Source organism: Lates calcarifer, linkage group LG9, assembly GCF_001640805.2.
Source record: "Lates calcarifer isolate ASB-BC8 linkage group LG9, TLL_Latcal_v3, whole genome shotgun sequence".
Taxonomy (NCBI): domain Eukaryota; kingdom Metazoa; phylum Chordata; class Actinopteri; family Centropomidae; genus Lates; species Lates calcarifer.
In genome coordinates this window covers 19,329,463-19,346,799 of record NC_066841.1, presented here as the reverse complement: position 1 = coordinate 19,346,799, position 17,337 = coordinate 19,329,463, and the positions used below count along the sequence as shown (strand labels likewise).

The 17,337-nt window shown below is 39.0% G+C and overlaps 1 protein-coding gene across 2 annotated transcripts; it reads right to left on the bottom strand.

Moving 5' to 3' along the window:
* Nucleotides 1-861: 861 nt before the first annotated feature.
* LOC108895499 (kinesin-like protein KIF2A) lies at nucleotides 862-16,820 on the bottom strand. 2 transcript variants are annotated; one of them, XM_018694350.2, is made up of 21 exons: nucleotides 16,600-16,820; nucleotides 15,602-15,696; nucleotides 14,774-14,893; nucleotides 13,605-13,659; nucleotides 12,669-12,788; nucleotides 11,193-11,293; nucleotides 10,352-10,447; nucleotides 9,761-9,815; nucleotides 9,502-9,664; nucleotides 9,337-9,427; nucleotides 9,194-9,257; nucleotides 9,018-9,109; nucleotides 7,992-8,134; nucleotides 7,682-7,886; nucleotides 7,074-7,184; nucleotides 6,898-6,965; nucleotides 6,632-6,721; nucleotides 5,113-5,257; nucleotides 3,989-4,090; nucleotides 2,689-2,824; nucleotides 862-1,622 (listed from the first exon to the last, which is right to left on the bottom strand). In XM_018694350.2, exons 1-21 carry the CDS (start codon nucleotides 16,658-16,660, stop codon nucleotides 1,537-1,539), a joined length of 2,199 nt encoding a protein of 732 aa, XP_018549866.1. In that variant the 5' UTR covers nucleotides 16,661-16,820; the 3' UTR covers nucleotides 862-1,536. The 2 variants fall into 2 exon arrangements, with proteins under 2 accessions (XP_018549866.1, XP_018549867.1); XM_018694351.2 differs by lacking the exon at nucleotides 6,632-6,721.
* Nucleotides 16,821-17,337: the final 517 nt, after the last annotated feature.

The following is a 17,337-nucleotide window of genomic DNA, read 5'->3' as shown; positions in this document are numbered from 1 at the left end:
TGTCAAAGTAACATCCAGGTGAATGGAAGGACCCTAGGTTTCCTAGCAAGAACACTGTATTGTAACAAGATGACCAGTGTTATTCATTTCACCTGTACTTGGTTTTAATGTTGGTAAGTGTATATTTATTTAAATCATAACTTGTATTTCTTTAATGATTGGAGCTACTTCACAATATTTCCAGATACAACCTGGTAAATGCATAATTGTGGTTAATCCACTACTGAAAATAGTCCCCAACAAATGCATTATTACCTCTTATTTGAGGTAATGTTAGCTAAAAACTGCTGGTTTTTGGAAATTACTGAGCTTTTTTAAAAACAGAAACTATTTATTAGCTTTGTTTTTTTAAGTAATTATATCCTCAGTAAGGAACAAATTGTCACAAATTTCCTGCAAATCACTGAGCACTTACAAGTCAAGTTCCTGCGAATGTCTAAAGAAATACTGAATTCTGAATCTATATTCTGATTATATAAACTTTTAATGGTTTATAACACACTATAATTGTGTAGTTGTTAGCAGATCAAGGTCTATATTAATGTATTTGTTAACAACTGTAACTCCCATAAGGGGAGGCTGCTGTATAAACAGATAATGAATGATAACATGGTAAACAACAACTACGTCTTAATGGAGAAGTTATACTTGCTGACAAACACTATACATGGATATAACTACATGGCAGTGTGTTATAAACCATTTTTTACATGTTTCTATACTGCAAGTAAATGCTTAACTTGGAAACTTAAAGTATTACTCAAAGTCTGTCTGCAGGGACAGTAACAACCGCACACGGCTCAAGGCTTCTATCATAAACATTTTAAAAGGACATTTTTACAGAATAAATAAAAACAGGTGCAGCAGCAAGAAGTAGCATTTCTTTATTATGGCAAATGAAATAACACTTTCTGTAAATGTTTTCTGGAAAAGTCTGAAATCAACTGTTTTGTCTTTGATTATAGTCCCTTCATTAGGTCAATTAACGTAGTGTAAGGTTAGTTTTGTGTTTTAGGCTTTCTCTCAGTCAAACCTATATTACATACAGTATCAACACAAACACACAGTGGCTCATTTTACACACAAACTCAACATGCCCTGTTCACCCCTGAGCTGAAACAAGGGGAAGAACAGGAAGAGTCCTCCAAATATTGCACAAAATGGCAACAGCTGTTTATAAAATTGGCCATGGTGAGGATAAGATATGATTGACTCTATAAAAATTTCTTTTTAAAACAAATAATTATTCACCTTTTTTTGTTTAAATGAAGCACTTGTGACTTATCACACATACAGAAAGCTTGTAAATACACTTCACAGGAGGATGGAGAGCAAAGACGGCCTGCTCTTTGGATTTACAGATGGACGGATGGATGATGGGAAGTGATGGCAGCCTGTACAGCAAAGAGTTTGAGGGGAAACCAAACACACAGAGACAGTAAGTCATAGTCATCACAGCTGAGCTCCTCATACAGGCCTCCATCTTTCTCAGGACGAATCAGTATTACACCAACATATCATGTGTTTTGTGGGTGTCTATAGTGCTCGAGGCCTCTTAGGGGTTATTTGTTTGCTAGCTTGCTCTTCTTCCTGCAGTGCACAACGGAAAGACTTGACTTTATCTGAAAGAAAAGAGAATGTCACAGCACAGGCTGCAATGACTGAAATATCAAGAAAGAAATGAGGCTGCGTTTACAATCTGTAAAGACCCTCTGAGATATGAAATACACAACAACTGCTGGCTTCATCTGTCTCTTCGAGTGATGGCTTTTTGTCAGATGTTTTTACATTAATGTTTGTTGTGACTTTATTCAGACATGACGGGACATTTATGAAAGAGCCACAGTATTTGTCACCTCATGTGAGAGAGAGAGAGATGCTGTTCCTCAAACTATTCTAACTTATTTGCAGTTGAATCCTATATCAATGACCATCCTGAGTGCAAAGGATGCTAACCCCTTCATGTTTTCAGCAGATCATTTCATTATGGAATTATTTTACCTTCAGCAGCTTCAGAATCATTGTGATAGTGCACTGACTTGTAATAGGGAGAATGTTGCCTTTCTTGTTCCCACTCGCTCAGCGAGACAGGGCGGGGAGTCTTCCTCTAACTGAGCGATAGTTAGCAGCTCAAACTGTCAGAATCAGACCCAGCAAGTTCAAGGGTAAACACCAAACTAGACCAGTTACAAAGACTACAGAAGTCTTTAAAAACCAGCATTCATCTCTGATATTCAGAGACATACATCGTTTGGTCTTCCCCACTGAGAGAAAAAGTAGCTTCATCTCTGATCTCACATAAGAAGAACTGCTTATTTAACAGCTTTATGGTATTTTGTGCGTCAGAGATATGGACTGAGATAATAAATATTTATGTATATTAAATATATTCATACATATTATATATATTAAAATGATCTTAGAGCATGTAAGTCTCTTATTCCCACTGTCTCTCTGTATGTGCTGTTGCAGCCTTTACTCTAATCTGACAGCACTCATTTAAGACTGTGCCATGCAGAAATATACAGAAATATTAGAGATAAATATCAGAGAAATATATAGAGATTTTATATTATTACTTTTATGTAGTGCGTAGTCTGGACACTTGTTCAGACATCGGACCATCAGAGATCAGACTAATGTAAACAGGTGCGTGTCTACACTTTGTGACTGGACAAATGACTTTACCTCTCAGCTCAGTGAGAATGTCGATCTTCTGGTCCAGGATTTGTTCTAGTTGAGTTGCATATGACTCGACATCGTAGTCCACCTCCTCTGTCATTTCCAAAAGCACCTTCTCATCTTCCAGCCAGCGGATCGACTCCTGTAAGAGACACACAGCACGTCAGTTCTGTGAGGTTTAAACTTTACAAGTGCAGACATCAGACTGATAAAGAGAACGGTAAATAAAACATCTGCCTACACTGAACCATGAGGACTAAATGTATCTCTACAGGATGAAGCATCTTGAATATGGAAAATAAAAACATATAGATTACTAATGGTGGGTCACATTTTTATAGAGCTGTAGTTAAGGACACATAGATTCGACTTTTTCTCTCCTGACACTGATTCCAACCACCCATCTGAGTATCTGACAATGCCAGGTAACACTAAGAAACCAGTAAATCTAAAATCTCTCATGTATGAATGACATCACACTGTAACCACTGAAAAAATAAAAATAAATGAAAAAAATCTTAAGATTCCACCTCTATGGAATTCCCACCTCACATTCCCACTGGCATCACATAATCTCCTTTTTTAGAAGTCTGTCATTTGATGAGATTAAAATATGAGAATGTATGAGATGTAGAGATACAGTTTAATGGAACTGGAACTTCTTTCTTTCATTCTTTCTGTCTCTCTTTCTCTTTTTTTTTTAAACATTAGAAACAAACAAACAGTGTGGGTAAGAACAATCTGCTGAGCAGGGTTGGGGTTGAGGGTGTGGGTGGGAGAGTTAAGTTGGGGAGATGGATGAGGGTATGTAAGATGGAGAATGTTTAAATGCATACCTTTCTCTTTTCTGTGCACACATTCCATTTTTCCCTTATTCTCAACAATAATCCCCTTCTGGTATAATACACAGTGGATGACACACACAGTTTCTGCTGTTGGATTATTGATGGTGTTAGCACCTGACTTTGTCTTTTTTTTTCTTCTTCTTCTTTTAGCTCAAAATCCAAAACCAACCTAGTTGCTAAAAGTTTATAGTTTAGTTTACTTTTAGAGAAACTGCCAGTAGGTCACTTTTTGTCAGTGTTAGATAATTGCAAATGACAACATCGCCATCATCTTCATATGAAGATGCAGTGGCAGTGAAGTTACACAGGAGGTGATGAATAACAGCAGAAGCTTACCACATAAAAATGATCTTACCACAGTAAATGAATGGAGCAGAAGAGAAAACCTTCAAGTTGATTAAAGTTATGTCAGGTCAGTGTCTGGGCTGACAGTCATTTGACAGGTCAGTGCATCAAAGTACCTGGAACACAGCCCTGTGATCCTCCAGAACCTGCTCCTCCATCTCCACCAGCTGAGACACGGCTTCATGGAATGTGAAGAGCTGCGGGGAAACCTCTTCCTCCTAAAAAGATAAAATACCACGTCTGTTCACACCAGTGCTACTGTGATCTGAGGGTCTGCACTTTGAAGTCTTTTAGGATGTAATTACACATTTGTGTTAATAATATTCCTGTGCTTCATACCTCTGAAGCCTTTTTCTGCAGCGTTCACAAAGTTACATTTAAGAATTGACTTTTTAATTCCACCTAGAATGTAATTTATTAGCTGTTCAAAGTATGAGAGGATGATGGAAAACCAGAGGAGATGATATCATCTACAATTACTTATTATTATAGAACAGTTCGTCAGTACGTCTCAGCAGTACAGTATGTAACAGGGATTCCTAATGAGTGAATGAACTAAATTAAAACAACCTGGACTGGGACAGGCAGCAGAAAATTGCTGAATGGATTACCAGTTAAAAATGATTCATTCATTTAAATTCAATTAAGCTCTTGCTAAAAAATCGACTCCTCCTGGCGTCTGTAGCAGCAGTGTTAACAATGTTTTGCTACATCAAAAAGGACTGAACCAGCCTCCTGTAGCACAATCCACTGTCACAACAATCCTACTTTTAGTTTACTGGTGTGTAATGTCGCCTGCAATCAGAAACATTTAGGAAAATTACTGCCTATAGCAGCCAAAAGACAGATTTTAGACCTGCAGATACCTTCTCATTTTAAGTTTCAGATTAACTCTATTAATGTAATTATCATACAGAGAGCTGATGTCATGACATCACAACACTCTCTTCTAGTCATTTTTTCAACACTCTGTTCTAATCTCTGAAAGCTTTCTCTGTCCATGACCTTTAGTCTCTAAACTCTATGGCTTATGGGAAATGCTGTTCCTTAAGGACCTCTAAAAAAAAAACATCAGTTTTAAAAGAAACTACCATTCATATCTTAACAGGCCGGATTTATAGTTATTAACAAAGTTCTAATTATATTTTGAGTTAGATTTTTCTCACTTACTCTACAGGTCACATTCACAGCATGTGAACCTGTCCTGCAAGCCTACAGTGTGACTCTGTGTTTGTCTTACATTCTGTTCACACAGCAGCTTTAGATCGTCTCTCTGTGGAGAGCTCCCGACGCCCCACTGAGCCTCCAGCACCTCCAGCTGGTTGACGTGTCCTCCCTGACGGCTCTCCATCGCTGCTGCAGGGTCCACTGTGAGCTCCTTCACCCTGACAACACATCAGAGCTGCAGGTTTAAACAGCACTACTGTAATTACTGCAAAAGTACCTGATGAGCAACAGAGGCACACAGCTGCATGCAACTTGTGAATACCGACATGTGGACGGTGAAAATGCAGCATGCCATGGGCAGAAGCAATTATGAATACTGTGTTATCATGGAGCAACATTTGGAGCATCAGTGTGGTGATGAAGAAACTGATTAATATTACAGAATCCATGCAGGTTTTTAGGGAAATGAAACCTGGAGGAAAATAAAAGAAGGTCAACTTCAACAGATATTAATGCAAAATTAGCAAAACATGACAAAAAGCAGATGTTACACCTTCTACTAACAGTGAGATTAAGTGACTTGGACTTCAGTATATAGCCTTCAGGTGAGCTGCCATCTTTAAAGATCCCCTCCAGACATATTTTATGACTCATAAAAATACTCTGCTTGAGATAAAAATGTATGTCTAGTAATGTGGTTTTTCCAAGAAAAAAAGTTCATTTACTTTGTTAAAAATTCTATGCAAATATGTCTGATTTCATAGGTTTAACAAGATGTCTCTTACTGTTAGCTGTGATATCCCAGTGAGCACAGAGAACTGTTTTCCTCGTAACTGTACTTGAGTAAATGTACTTTTACTTACAAACTGTAACACTATATTGATATATATCTACTCTACAAAAACAATGAAAACTATCCATGCGTGATTTGTTATTTTTCATTTAAAACAAATTTATCAATATCTTTTTTAATATCAAAATTGTATCAAATGATAACATGGAAGCTGCTAATGACAAACCCTTCAGCAGATGAATGTGAAAACAGACACATCTGCACCTGGGATGAACATGTGATCTGTATCTGGACATATTATCTGGATGACAACATCCGATCCGTGGGTCTTTACGCTGACACCTGTCCTGGTTATCTTGATCATGCCTACATTGTGATCAATTATCAATATGCAGAGGCTGGTGGACTTGGCCTATCCCAGGTCAAAGTCTAAAGGCTAAGTGGATTTATTTGATCATTAGCATCTGTTTCATCTATATCTAGCAATGTATGCAGATACAGATCAGATTATAGTGGTGGGTGTAAATGGGGGCCACTAATGTCAAACTGTGCACATGCATCATTCTGCACAGAAAAGATCAAACATCCAAGTGAAACCCTTTTTGAATGGAGGGTGACTTTAATTACAACCTGCAGTAAAAGCATAAGGCTGGTGATATTCTATATGTTACTTATTGTCAACAAATCCAAACAACCGAGTCTTTACTTAAACAGAAGGAGATATAGAATTTTTGGGGACTCTTTTCAAGGATGGATTAATCCACATTTGAAGTGATGTGAGATGACAGAGTGATCGTACTCGTAAGTAGGAGAGAGCTCAGAGCGACCCCCTCCGCCCCCGCTCTGGGAGAAGGGAATGTCTGAGGGACTAATCCCAAACTCCTTTACCCTGGAAACATGGTGGTAGAGAGAGAGAGAGAGAGAGAGAAGCACATAACCAAGAAGAAGAGACAAGAGAGGACAGTGGTGAAACAAGTGGTCAAATCTTAGCAATACCAGAGTTTTGAAATACTCAGTTACAAGTAAAACCTTTTTTTTTTCCAGTTAAGAGCAGTTAAGTTTTACCTGTTGGCATATCTGAGCGTGTTCAGGGTGTTTTCACAAGAGGCCATTCCAGGAGAGATAGTCGCAATCTATGCGGGGAAACATCAGATCAATATTTATCAAGACGTTATTCATAACTGTTAAATGCTTCTGCCAACAGAGGGTACAAGTAACACGTGGTAGTGCTGTTTTCTTACCATGCATGTTCTGGAGTTTTCTCCTATGAAGGAGTCCCTCAGCACTTGGGTTAACTTGCTGGCTCTGAAAGGAGTGTGAGGTTTGTTTCGGCCCAGGGCTCGAATACACTCCTACACAAAGTCAGGAACATCATCACTGGTTGAGTAGAGTGACGATTTCTAAATTACACAGGCTGAAACATTTAGTTTTTTTTCAAGGAAAATAACAAATATTCATTGGTTCCAGCCTCTGAGATGAGAGTATCTGCTGTTTTTTTTTCCTGTTTTCTATTATCAAATTAAAAATCTTGGTTGGACGAAACAAGCAAATCAAAGATGTCACATTTTTTATATTCAACAATTAATCTAAAGATAATTGATAGATTTGACCAGAAATCATTAGTTATCATCAGTCAGATACAGTATCATATCAAACAACATGCAGGTACTACAAACTGATAAGAGTCATCCCTCTGGTCCTGCAGAAAACACTTCTGTCATGTAGGAAAAAAAATTACTTGCTTAAAGAAATATGACCAGTAATCCACAGAACCTGTTCAATGTTGAAAATACAGTCGAAATTCAGTTTTCAACTAAATTTAGTACAGGCAGCTAGCTGAGGAGGAGACCTTGAGTGCCAGCAGGCTCTTGTTGATCTCGGCTCCTTCCAGCCGAGTCTGACGGTCAGCGCTGGATGTGTCTGCCCCTCTCTCATTCCCCGCCAGGTCAATGAGGGAAAACTTTCCATGCATCTTCCCCCGTCGACGCAGGATGATCTGAAACACGGCGTGGCTCCGAGAAGAGTGAGCATTCGCCGAGGTCTGACCGGAAGTCCTGGAGGAGACACGGAAAAACAGCACAAAGCTTATTTTTGAGAATCAGTCCAAGATTTCATTCAGATCTTGTTTGTGTGTTGTGACAACAATCTGCTGTGTTTACCTGCAGCTGTTTCCCACTTCGATGAGTTTGAGGACGTCCTCTGTGCATTTCACCTCCCTCTCCTGCAGCCCCACCACCTGCACCTGCTGCTTCCCGTCCTCCAGGACTCGTAACTTGGCTTTGCGGTTTAGTAGGTCAAACACCTTAAAATGCGAGCACAAATTTACATATTGCTACAACTTGCATCATTTACTGTGCCACAACAGAAAAAATACATCATATCATATCACAACATATCAGCAGTACAGAAACATTTGATAATGGTTTTTAATACGTTATAAAGTAGTTCTCAGTACTGTGTTCAGGATCTGATACAGAACATAACCTGACTGTAGGAGAGACTCTGATGCAGTCTATGTCATTCCTATATCAAGCTGGAGGTTTTACTAATGTAAGACTGATGGATGTCCTGACCATGTTTATGACCCAGTGTTTCCTTCATTATACTACCACCAATCCACACTTCAGGCCTGCATCACAATTAGCTAAGTAATGTAGATATGTTTTACAGCTGAATAACTCTGCAACATGCTTGTTTCCTATAGTTTTTTCCTGTAGTATCAATATATAAAAATGTCTATAATATCCATATTATAGAAAATATAGGAAGGATGTTTGCATGAGTCTATAGCAGGAAGGTTTGGACAGATGCTCATTAACCTCAGCATGAGCAAAAAACTTTAGAAATGTGGTTCACCTGCTAAACGTCACAAAACAACCGCTCTGCTGATAACGAATCCCTGCTGGTAAAAAAATGACAACATAATACAACACGCCTGTAACTATATAACAAGTATGTCAGATGTAGTCTTAGGAAAAGGTGAATTGTTATAAAGTTATAATAGCTGAAAATACTGTATATGTCAATAAACACTTAAAATGTCCTTATATCTGCATACAACTATAATATATGTTTACAAATGCTTATGAATGATAAATAATGGAGCTTAAGGTTAACTCAATCCCCTGTTTGAATAAATGAATACATAAATAAATGAATTACTAATCATATTAAAACAGACTTGCCTTCCCACTGTAAATCTCAAAAAATGTGGCAAAGACTTGCAGATCCAACTTCTTATAATTTGGCTTCTTTAACATGAGGAAAACATCTCTGGCTGCACAGAGAGAGAAAAACACACACTTATATAATGTCAAATTCAGTATACAGTGTTGAATATAGAGGTAAAGGGGAAACTGACCAGACAGTGCATAGATCCCTTTAGAGCAGTCCTGGTTCTTTCCTGAAAAGTCACCTCCCATCGTCTAAAGGGGGAGATGAGTTACAACAGGAGGAGGCCACTAAAAAACAAAACGCTTCTCAAGTTCAAATCAAAGCACTCACATGTGTTTTTCCACTTCCAGTTTGTCCATATGCAAAGCAGGTTGCCATCCCCCTCTCAAAAATGGTCTCAACCAGCGGCTGAGCGGTGAACCTGCGAGCAGAGGAGCATCTTCTTTAGCAACAGGATTTCTGTGTAGAGTGCTGGCATGTAGAAAAACACATTACCTGTAAACCATTTCGTTGGTGGAGTTCTCATCAAAGGCATAGTCAAATCGGAAAGTTTGGTTCTCCAAGTAGCGAGTCAGGTCAACTTTCTGTTTGGGCTCATGCACCATTACCACGTCCTTACTGGGAATGGTGATCACATCCAGATCCTTCGTTGACAACTCTGATGTTGACGAAGAGAATTTTTTTTTTTTTCATGCGATTATGAATGCTACAAAGAAAACATTCAGTGAAACTGCAAGTTAAGACAGAACATTACCTTTTTTATTGAGGGGACGTGCACGCACACACACACATATCCTGTGCTCCTCGATCTGCAGACAAAGGAAAGAGCCTCTGTTTAGACATTTAACTTATCACCATTGCAACTTTCCCCCTTTATTACTCCTACAGAAATCTCCTTATTCCACACAGACAGCTTCACATATACTCTGTATCAGCTTGTTTCAGCTTTTCACTGAAGCTACATGATGTTTACTGTGAGTGAAATGTTCGAACCCAGCGTGTATTTTATGACTGCAGCCTGCCACCAGATGGAAATATTCTAAATGTATTTTGCATAATTTTATACACATTTTCCCCAAATTCGATCTGACATATTTGGTATGTTTGGAAACTAGATCTTTTCTAAAATTCAAAATAAGGATTCAACAAAGTTTGGCTGCACTGCATGAGATTATAACAACTAATGTGTCTCAGAAGCCAAAACAATGACAAACTCCACAAAAAGGTTATTTTGGCTGAATACTCCAGTTATCTCTAATGAGTGCGTACCTACATCTTACATAATATATAAGTATGTGAAATAACCAGATGTCCTCATGTCTATTTACCTATCAACCAGACTTACCAGATCATTAGTGGTTAAAGGCCTGTAGTCCAGACTTGCTCTGAAGTCTCTGATCATGCACATGATTTCATAGTTTGGTAAATTAACATCCACCTCCTGTAATGGAACAGAAAACAGAAGTGTCGGATGACATTTACAAGCAGTAAGTTGAACATTTTGTACATTTTATTTATGCAGACGGGCAGAGCAGAGAAAGATACACGTCTTCATTCACAAGCAAACAATTGAAAAAAATAATAATAATAATATACTTCTGCCTGTGCTTAAAACAGAGACATGAACGCAGCACAAAACCTGAAGCTATAACTAGGCATTTTGCTTGATAGGTTATTCACCATTAGTGCACCAGACTAAGTTGGTAAGTTGGCAACACTGACTCTTTCCCTCTTCCCCAAAACAAACCATGACTTCCATTTACTCCACTGGTTAAAAAAAAAAAAAAAACACACACACAATCCGAATAGCAGTGGAAGAGTAGGTTTCCAACAGAACACATGGCAAAACAATCTGCAGGAAATGAATAATGTTTTTAAACCATCACGGACTAAAATATCTCAGGGAGGGTTCCAGGTCCTTGTGACTAAATTCCTAAGAAATGTCTTTTTTTTTCTTTAAAATTGTGATTATTCATGGCTTTCAAAATCTGCATAGTGGAGTGGTGTTATGAAGTCTACTGAGATCAATACAGAAACAGTAGATCTCAAACCAAAGATGGTTCTCCAGCAAAGGTCCTGCGATAAATCCTCCTTCAGTTTAGAATGTTCAGCTTTATTCCAAACTTTGGTCATTAGGTGTTCCCAATAAACTGCAAACTGGTTGTGCGTGTTTCTTTGCTCCTCACCTGTGCTCTCTTCTCTCTGAGCTCTTGCTGCTGAAGTCGTCTCTTCTCTCGTTTCTCTTGCAGTTTCTCCACTTCCTTCACACAGTTGGATTTCCTCCGTGCTGAAAAGGAAGGAGCAAAACTAAATAATCAAACTTTAAGCTGTGTCTTTAGCCCTACGTTCATTCAGGCCAACTGACAGAATACATTTTAAAAACACAACATCACAAATATATAGTTTCATTCTTGAAAATAGCTCAACAATATCCTAAAAAATATGTTCTGTAGTGTTCAGTAAATGTAACTCAAACAGGAGAAAATAGTGCATTTGTTGGGGACTATTTTCAGCAGTGGATTAATCCACGTTTGGTTCTACAGTGAGTATTTGGGGCAGCAGGATGGTGTGTGTGGGACTGAGTATTTGTACTCAAGAAGCACTCAACTTAAGTACAATTTTACTTTCCTTGCATAGTTTCATTTTGTGCTAGTTAACATTTCTAGTTATTCTGCAAACTAAAGGCTCTGCACACCCACACAGATGTTTTGAATTATACAGGCTGATTAGTCCTCTAGTCACGTGTAAGTTGGATGGAACTATGTTGAGAGGTACGTGATTTCACTAAACTCTATGTACTAATAAGAATGATAACAGGGTGAGTTGCCCCTCCCAGCAAGTACAACACAATCATAATGATGGGGAGGGAGATGTCAATCAAGCACAGCACTAATTAGGAAACAAAAGAGGAAACACCTGTGTGGATGGATTTTGGGTGTGCACTGCTTTAATTACTTAAAATTATATGATGAATTACCATTGAATAAACTACCAGAGTATTTTCACACCGTACTCTTACTACTTTAACTTAAGTAAAGCATCAAAATTCTTCTGCCACTACTGGTTTTTAATAGTTTTTGGTCAGGGCTATGGCACAGACTAATTTATATATATATATATATATATATATATATATATATATATATATATATATATATATATATATATATATATATATAATAAGATATATATATAATAAGATGTATCAAGTTTTAAATGCACAGGCAGTACTTTTAAAAATCAATCCTTTGTTAGTTTTGGTCTTTTTAAAGGGATTTGTCATCCATTGTATGACAGTAAAAACCTTATCCTTAACTGTGAGTCCACACTGTCATGCTTTGACAGTTACTGTATATCTGCTTTTATTTCCACAGTAGCATACATTTATGCTAAGTTCAACAGTCGCAGCACAAAACTAAAACAAGTGCTGTAGTATGAGACAGAATCCAGAAGCCAAAGCCAGTGAGAAGCTGTGAAAGAGCCTTTGAGGCCCTGACACTCACAGCTGTGTGGGAGCATGACATCACTGGATCTGGCCTCAGCAACGTACCCTCCACCAGAAAACAACAACAGAGACACTGGGCCTGGAAACCACCTCAGAGAATATAAACCTGATGCACGTGGACATGAATTTACACACATACAGACAGACTATGTGTTACCGTTCTGCTGCTGTATCAGGGCCTGGTTGAGCGCAGGCTGGGGAGCGATGGCGGGTGGAGGTGGCTCTGCAGCTTGGCTGTGCTGGCTGGGACGGGCCCGGGTGGTTCCCACTGCTGCAGCTGAGGAGCACACAGTTCAGGATAATCAGTCATTTATGCAAGTTAAAGGGTCAGTTCACCCAAATTGTAAAGCAAACATACTATTTTTCCACTTAGCCCTTCTCATATCTATCCCTGCAGATACTTTTGGTTTCAGCTGAAATGATTAGTCAATTAACTGAGTAGCTGATTAACAGAAAATTAATTGGAAACTATTTTGATAACACATTAAGTAATTATTTAAGATTCTAACTGATTACTATATAGTTTTCTTATTCCTCTTTGATAGTGGACTGAGTATATTTTGCATGTGGACTGTTGGTCTGACAAAGAGACACTATAAAATTTTTACTTGCTGATATCCTCCAGAACAGATTATGAAATGAAAATATTATCAGTGATCATGAAAATATTGCCCAGTCATCACTGTAACTACTTCTTACTGAAGAAACAGGTGGGAAGACTGATTACAGTGAGATCTGCTGATCCCTCGTTGCTGCTGAATTTCTTTTATTTAATTTTCAATGGTTTGAGCACCATAAATAAAACTTCTCTGTTTTGGTGGAGAAAATCTCAAAGATGGAAAACTTAGAAACAGGGCAGCACTACAGTACTTGCTAGAACTGTACAGTGGCATCTCCCATCATCAAAAAAATCAGTCATGCAAATTTGAAAGCTGTTTTATATGAAAGTCTCAGTACAATTACAAAGTTATGTGTTGTTTTAAAAGCACTGTATTTCAATAGGCAGGTACAGCAACATGTCAAGTTAGTTACCTCAGATTCAGATTGTGGGTCAGTGGGTTTCTAGGTGTCTGCACATTTAAATCAAACCTACCTCTGTTCTCCCGTGGAGCATTCTCAGCCTTGGGTATTGCTGTGATCCGTCGGGTCTGAAAATAAAAAACAAAGAGACAGGTAAAATTAAACCACAACACAGTCTGATTTCACAGACACTGTTCAAGAGAACCCCATGATTAAAGGTGATCCATGTCAGACAGCTGAACAATCACATGCTGAAACGCTTACAGCGCAAAAACTCAGTGTACTGATCCCAAAGCACAGGTCGAAACAAGTCTGACTGAGAGTTTTGTTTCTTACATAACAAAAATGCAGCTAAATTTACACGACTAGACTTTAATAAAACTTTAATAATGAGGTGTGAAACATTGAACATGAAACAAAAAATTTAATGACTTACAATAAGTCTTCAATTTCTCTGCAAGTAGGCAATCATCTTTAAATACCTCAGTAGTCTGTAATTATGTTCCATCTCTAACACTGAAAAGCTGACAGTGGTTTCATTCAACAGAATTTCTGCTAGAGAGAGAACAGAAGCTGTAAATACAAGAACTAGAGGTGGATTGATTAGTAGATTGACAGAAAATTATAGATTCTGATCATTTATTAATTATTTTAGTATATTTTCAAGCAGGCAAAAATGACACATATTTACTGCTACCAGCTTCTAAAAGGTAAAGATTTACGTATGTCTATCTTAAGGTTTTAGACCATTGATTGGACAAAAACTGGTCATGTGAGTATGTCCATTTTGGCTCTGGGAAAGTTTTTCACTAATTTGTGTCATTTTATAGACAAAACATTTGATCAAGAAAATTGTTGGCAGATGATTCAATAAATAGAAAAAGTAATTATTTGCCTTTAAAGGAGCTCCTATCTTTTTATACCCTGGCTACCAATAAGTTTCAAATCTGATTTACTGGCAGGTGTGGATTAGTAGTCAGTAACCAGACTGTGTAACTAGAAACCTATAATGCAGATGTTTGCAGTTCTAAATTAATGTGCCAATACTAAACTGTGTGTAAAGACTATCACCTACCAAAATGAAAGAAGTCATGAGTTCATTAGTTGCAATAAAATGATCTCAAACAAGAGATTCAGAAAATGATATAAAGTTGAATAAAAACATGTTCTCTTCAAATCAGGAATAATATTCTATTAAGATGGCATGTGTTATGAGGGGGAGCTGCTGGTGAGGGGGCAGACCTTGGGGACTTTGCTGGTTTTGGCAACATTAGAGGGCGGAAGAGGAGCCTCAGGACTCTGTGGTATCTCATCATCAGGAGCAACATCTGGATTCAGAGCGAAGATGCTCTCCAGGTCAATCTGAGGCAGAAACAGAAGAGTGATGAAGAACGTGTGAAGGAACACATTCACACACACACACACACACACACACACACACACACAAGAAAAAAGCAATTACAGCATATAAAATGCTTGTTTCTGTGAGGTACTGCAATATGTGTGACCCATACATAATAAACATCTGGTTACACATTCTCCTTGACCCACTATGATCCAACACAGTAACTGAGAGAAAAAGGTCACCCAGATGTAGAGCCCTCGGCACTTAGCCATACTGGGCCTTCCAGGCAGCTACTGTCTGTGTTGAATTTGAATCAGACTCAGAAACAAGCATTTGAAACCATTCATGTAAAAATCATGTGTATTGGGAAAGCTCCAGGAGAGTCTTGCTTGAGGATTTCATTTTCTCAAATGCATGTTCCACTGATACACATGATAACCAGTGGGGGCTCTCAGTGACTTAAAGATCAAGCCCTAACCAGCTGGACTTTGCACTTCCTGCTCGACAACTCTCCTCATACAGAAACACAGGCACCAACATCTTATTAATACCGCTACAGGATGTGCTGCGGCACCTCAAACTCATGGACCACAAAGTTTAATAAGACCTGGCAACCTTTTCTGCACTGTTTTGAAAATTGGACAAAAACTTATTCATGTGTATGATTTTACTTGTTTTTTCATTGATATTATTACATGTGTGACATGGCTGTAGTGCAGCTATACCTCTTTCCCTTTGGTGTCCCCATTCTCGATCCACTCCACTGTCACACTCTCATTGTCTTCATGCAGTGATGTGACCATAGCCTGGTGTATTCGTCCTGCAGTGGGGGTTACAGACAGAGGATGTTAAGAGATGCCTGGCCTGCTCAGTGTCAGTATCTATAGGATATATACTATATGCTGCATCAGCTTTAATTCACATGCAATGAGCCGTGAACCACAGACACATATCTCTGGCTCAGGATATCATTTGCAAATCTTTGCATGCAAGAGGAAAAAAAAAGATCCCTCCTGTCTCAAGTCACAATTTTAACACTAAAATAAATGCTAATGGGTGTGGCTCATGAGGGATGACGAGAAGACTTTCCCCTGTCATTCACTATGTGTGGCACACAACTTCAACAGCTGCATTTACTGGCTGTTAATTGGATTCTTGGCTAATCATTGAAGTCATACATTTGCAGCAGGAAATGAGCTTTAAAGCAGGCTATTTGTTGTGCCAGTGAGATGAGATGCAGTCATAGGGGAGAGGCCCCATGCATGCAGCCAGCCATCCATCAGCCCATGATTCACAGGCCACTGCTGGATGATGCAGTGCAGGTTGGTGCATGCATCTCATCCTCTGCTGAAACCATGATGCAGAGGAGAGGAGAGAGGAGACACGAGCAAAGGAGGGCAGGTGTCATTTTTGGCTCAAGTCACAGCCGGACAGCCGCACACAGGTGGACGGACCCGCCCGCCTGGCAGCTCGGCCGGCCGGCGTGTGTCTGTTTGACTGACAGACGACAGCAGCGTGGCAATAAAACACAATTTCTGCTGGTTTTAATGTCGTAACACTTCACTCGCCGGGTTTTTACCGCGGTAACCCAATGACAACGCTGCGGAGAGGATGATGTAGCAGCTTGCTAGCTAGCAGAAACACCCCGCTGCGGTGAGCGGCAACGTTAGCTCCGCTCATCCGGACCAGCCGGATGGAGAGCGGTGTCTGTGTGTGAACGTACCGTCGCTCCGTTTTATTTCCACGTAAATACCCACGAAGATCTTCCCGAAAATCCCGGCCATCTCTCCCTCTGCGTGCTGTTTGTTTTTTTTGTGCAGTTTGTGTGTGTGTGAGTGTGTGTGTGTGTGTGTGTGTGAGTGCAGAGCCGGTCCAAGTTGGGTGCTGCTGCAGAAACTGAGGTCACTGTCGGTCAGTCATAGGAGAGGAGAGGAGAGGAGAGGAAGCTGCTGCGCATGCGCGGGTGGTGTCGCCCAACAGTTTGAGCTAGAGAGCATCTTCTGTCCAACTGTATCCATTAATTAAACATTTATTACTGACATAGCTACTTGTTCTGACCCAGTGATGGAAAAAAAACATTTGTGCTTTCATTAAGCACAATTCTGAGGTATTTGTAGACTTTACTTGGGTAAAGAATTTTATGCTAGTTTGTTCTTCTACTCCATCTATCTGACAGCTGTTGATACTTTTCATATTGATATTTTACATTCAAAATGTGTAATGAACTTATAAAACAAACCCCTTGCAAAGAGATCCCTTGTTAGTTCTATATTAATCATATCACAACCCCTGAGTTTTATCTTGTGACCCCCTTGGAAGGGCTCAACCCTTAGGTTGGGAACCACTGGACTAATCTATCTAACTGTACATTCAGTTATCCGTTTATTAGGAACACCTAGCTAAAACTAATGCAGTCTAATACAACAGTCCTACGACAAATCCTCCCTTAATGAAGGTTATA

Bases quoted from the DNA above. Each gene is read 5' to 3' on its own strand.
- LOC108895499 (XM_018694350.2), bottom strand. From the start codon at position 16,660: ATGGCCGGGATTTTCGGGAAGATCTTCGTGGGTATTTACGTGGAAATA. The intron at 9,665-9,760 runs GTAATGTTCTGT...CGTCAACATCAG, and splicing joins ACGTCCCCTCAATAAAAAAG to AGTTGTCAACGAAGGATCTG. The intron at 7,185-7,681 runs GTCTCCTCCTCA...GACTTTGTGTAG, and splicing joins AGAGCCTGCTGGCACTCAAG to GAGTGTATTCGAGCCCTGGG.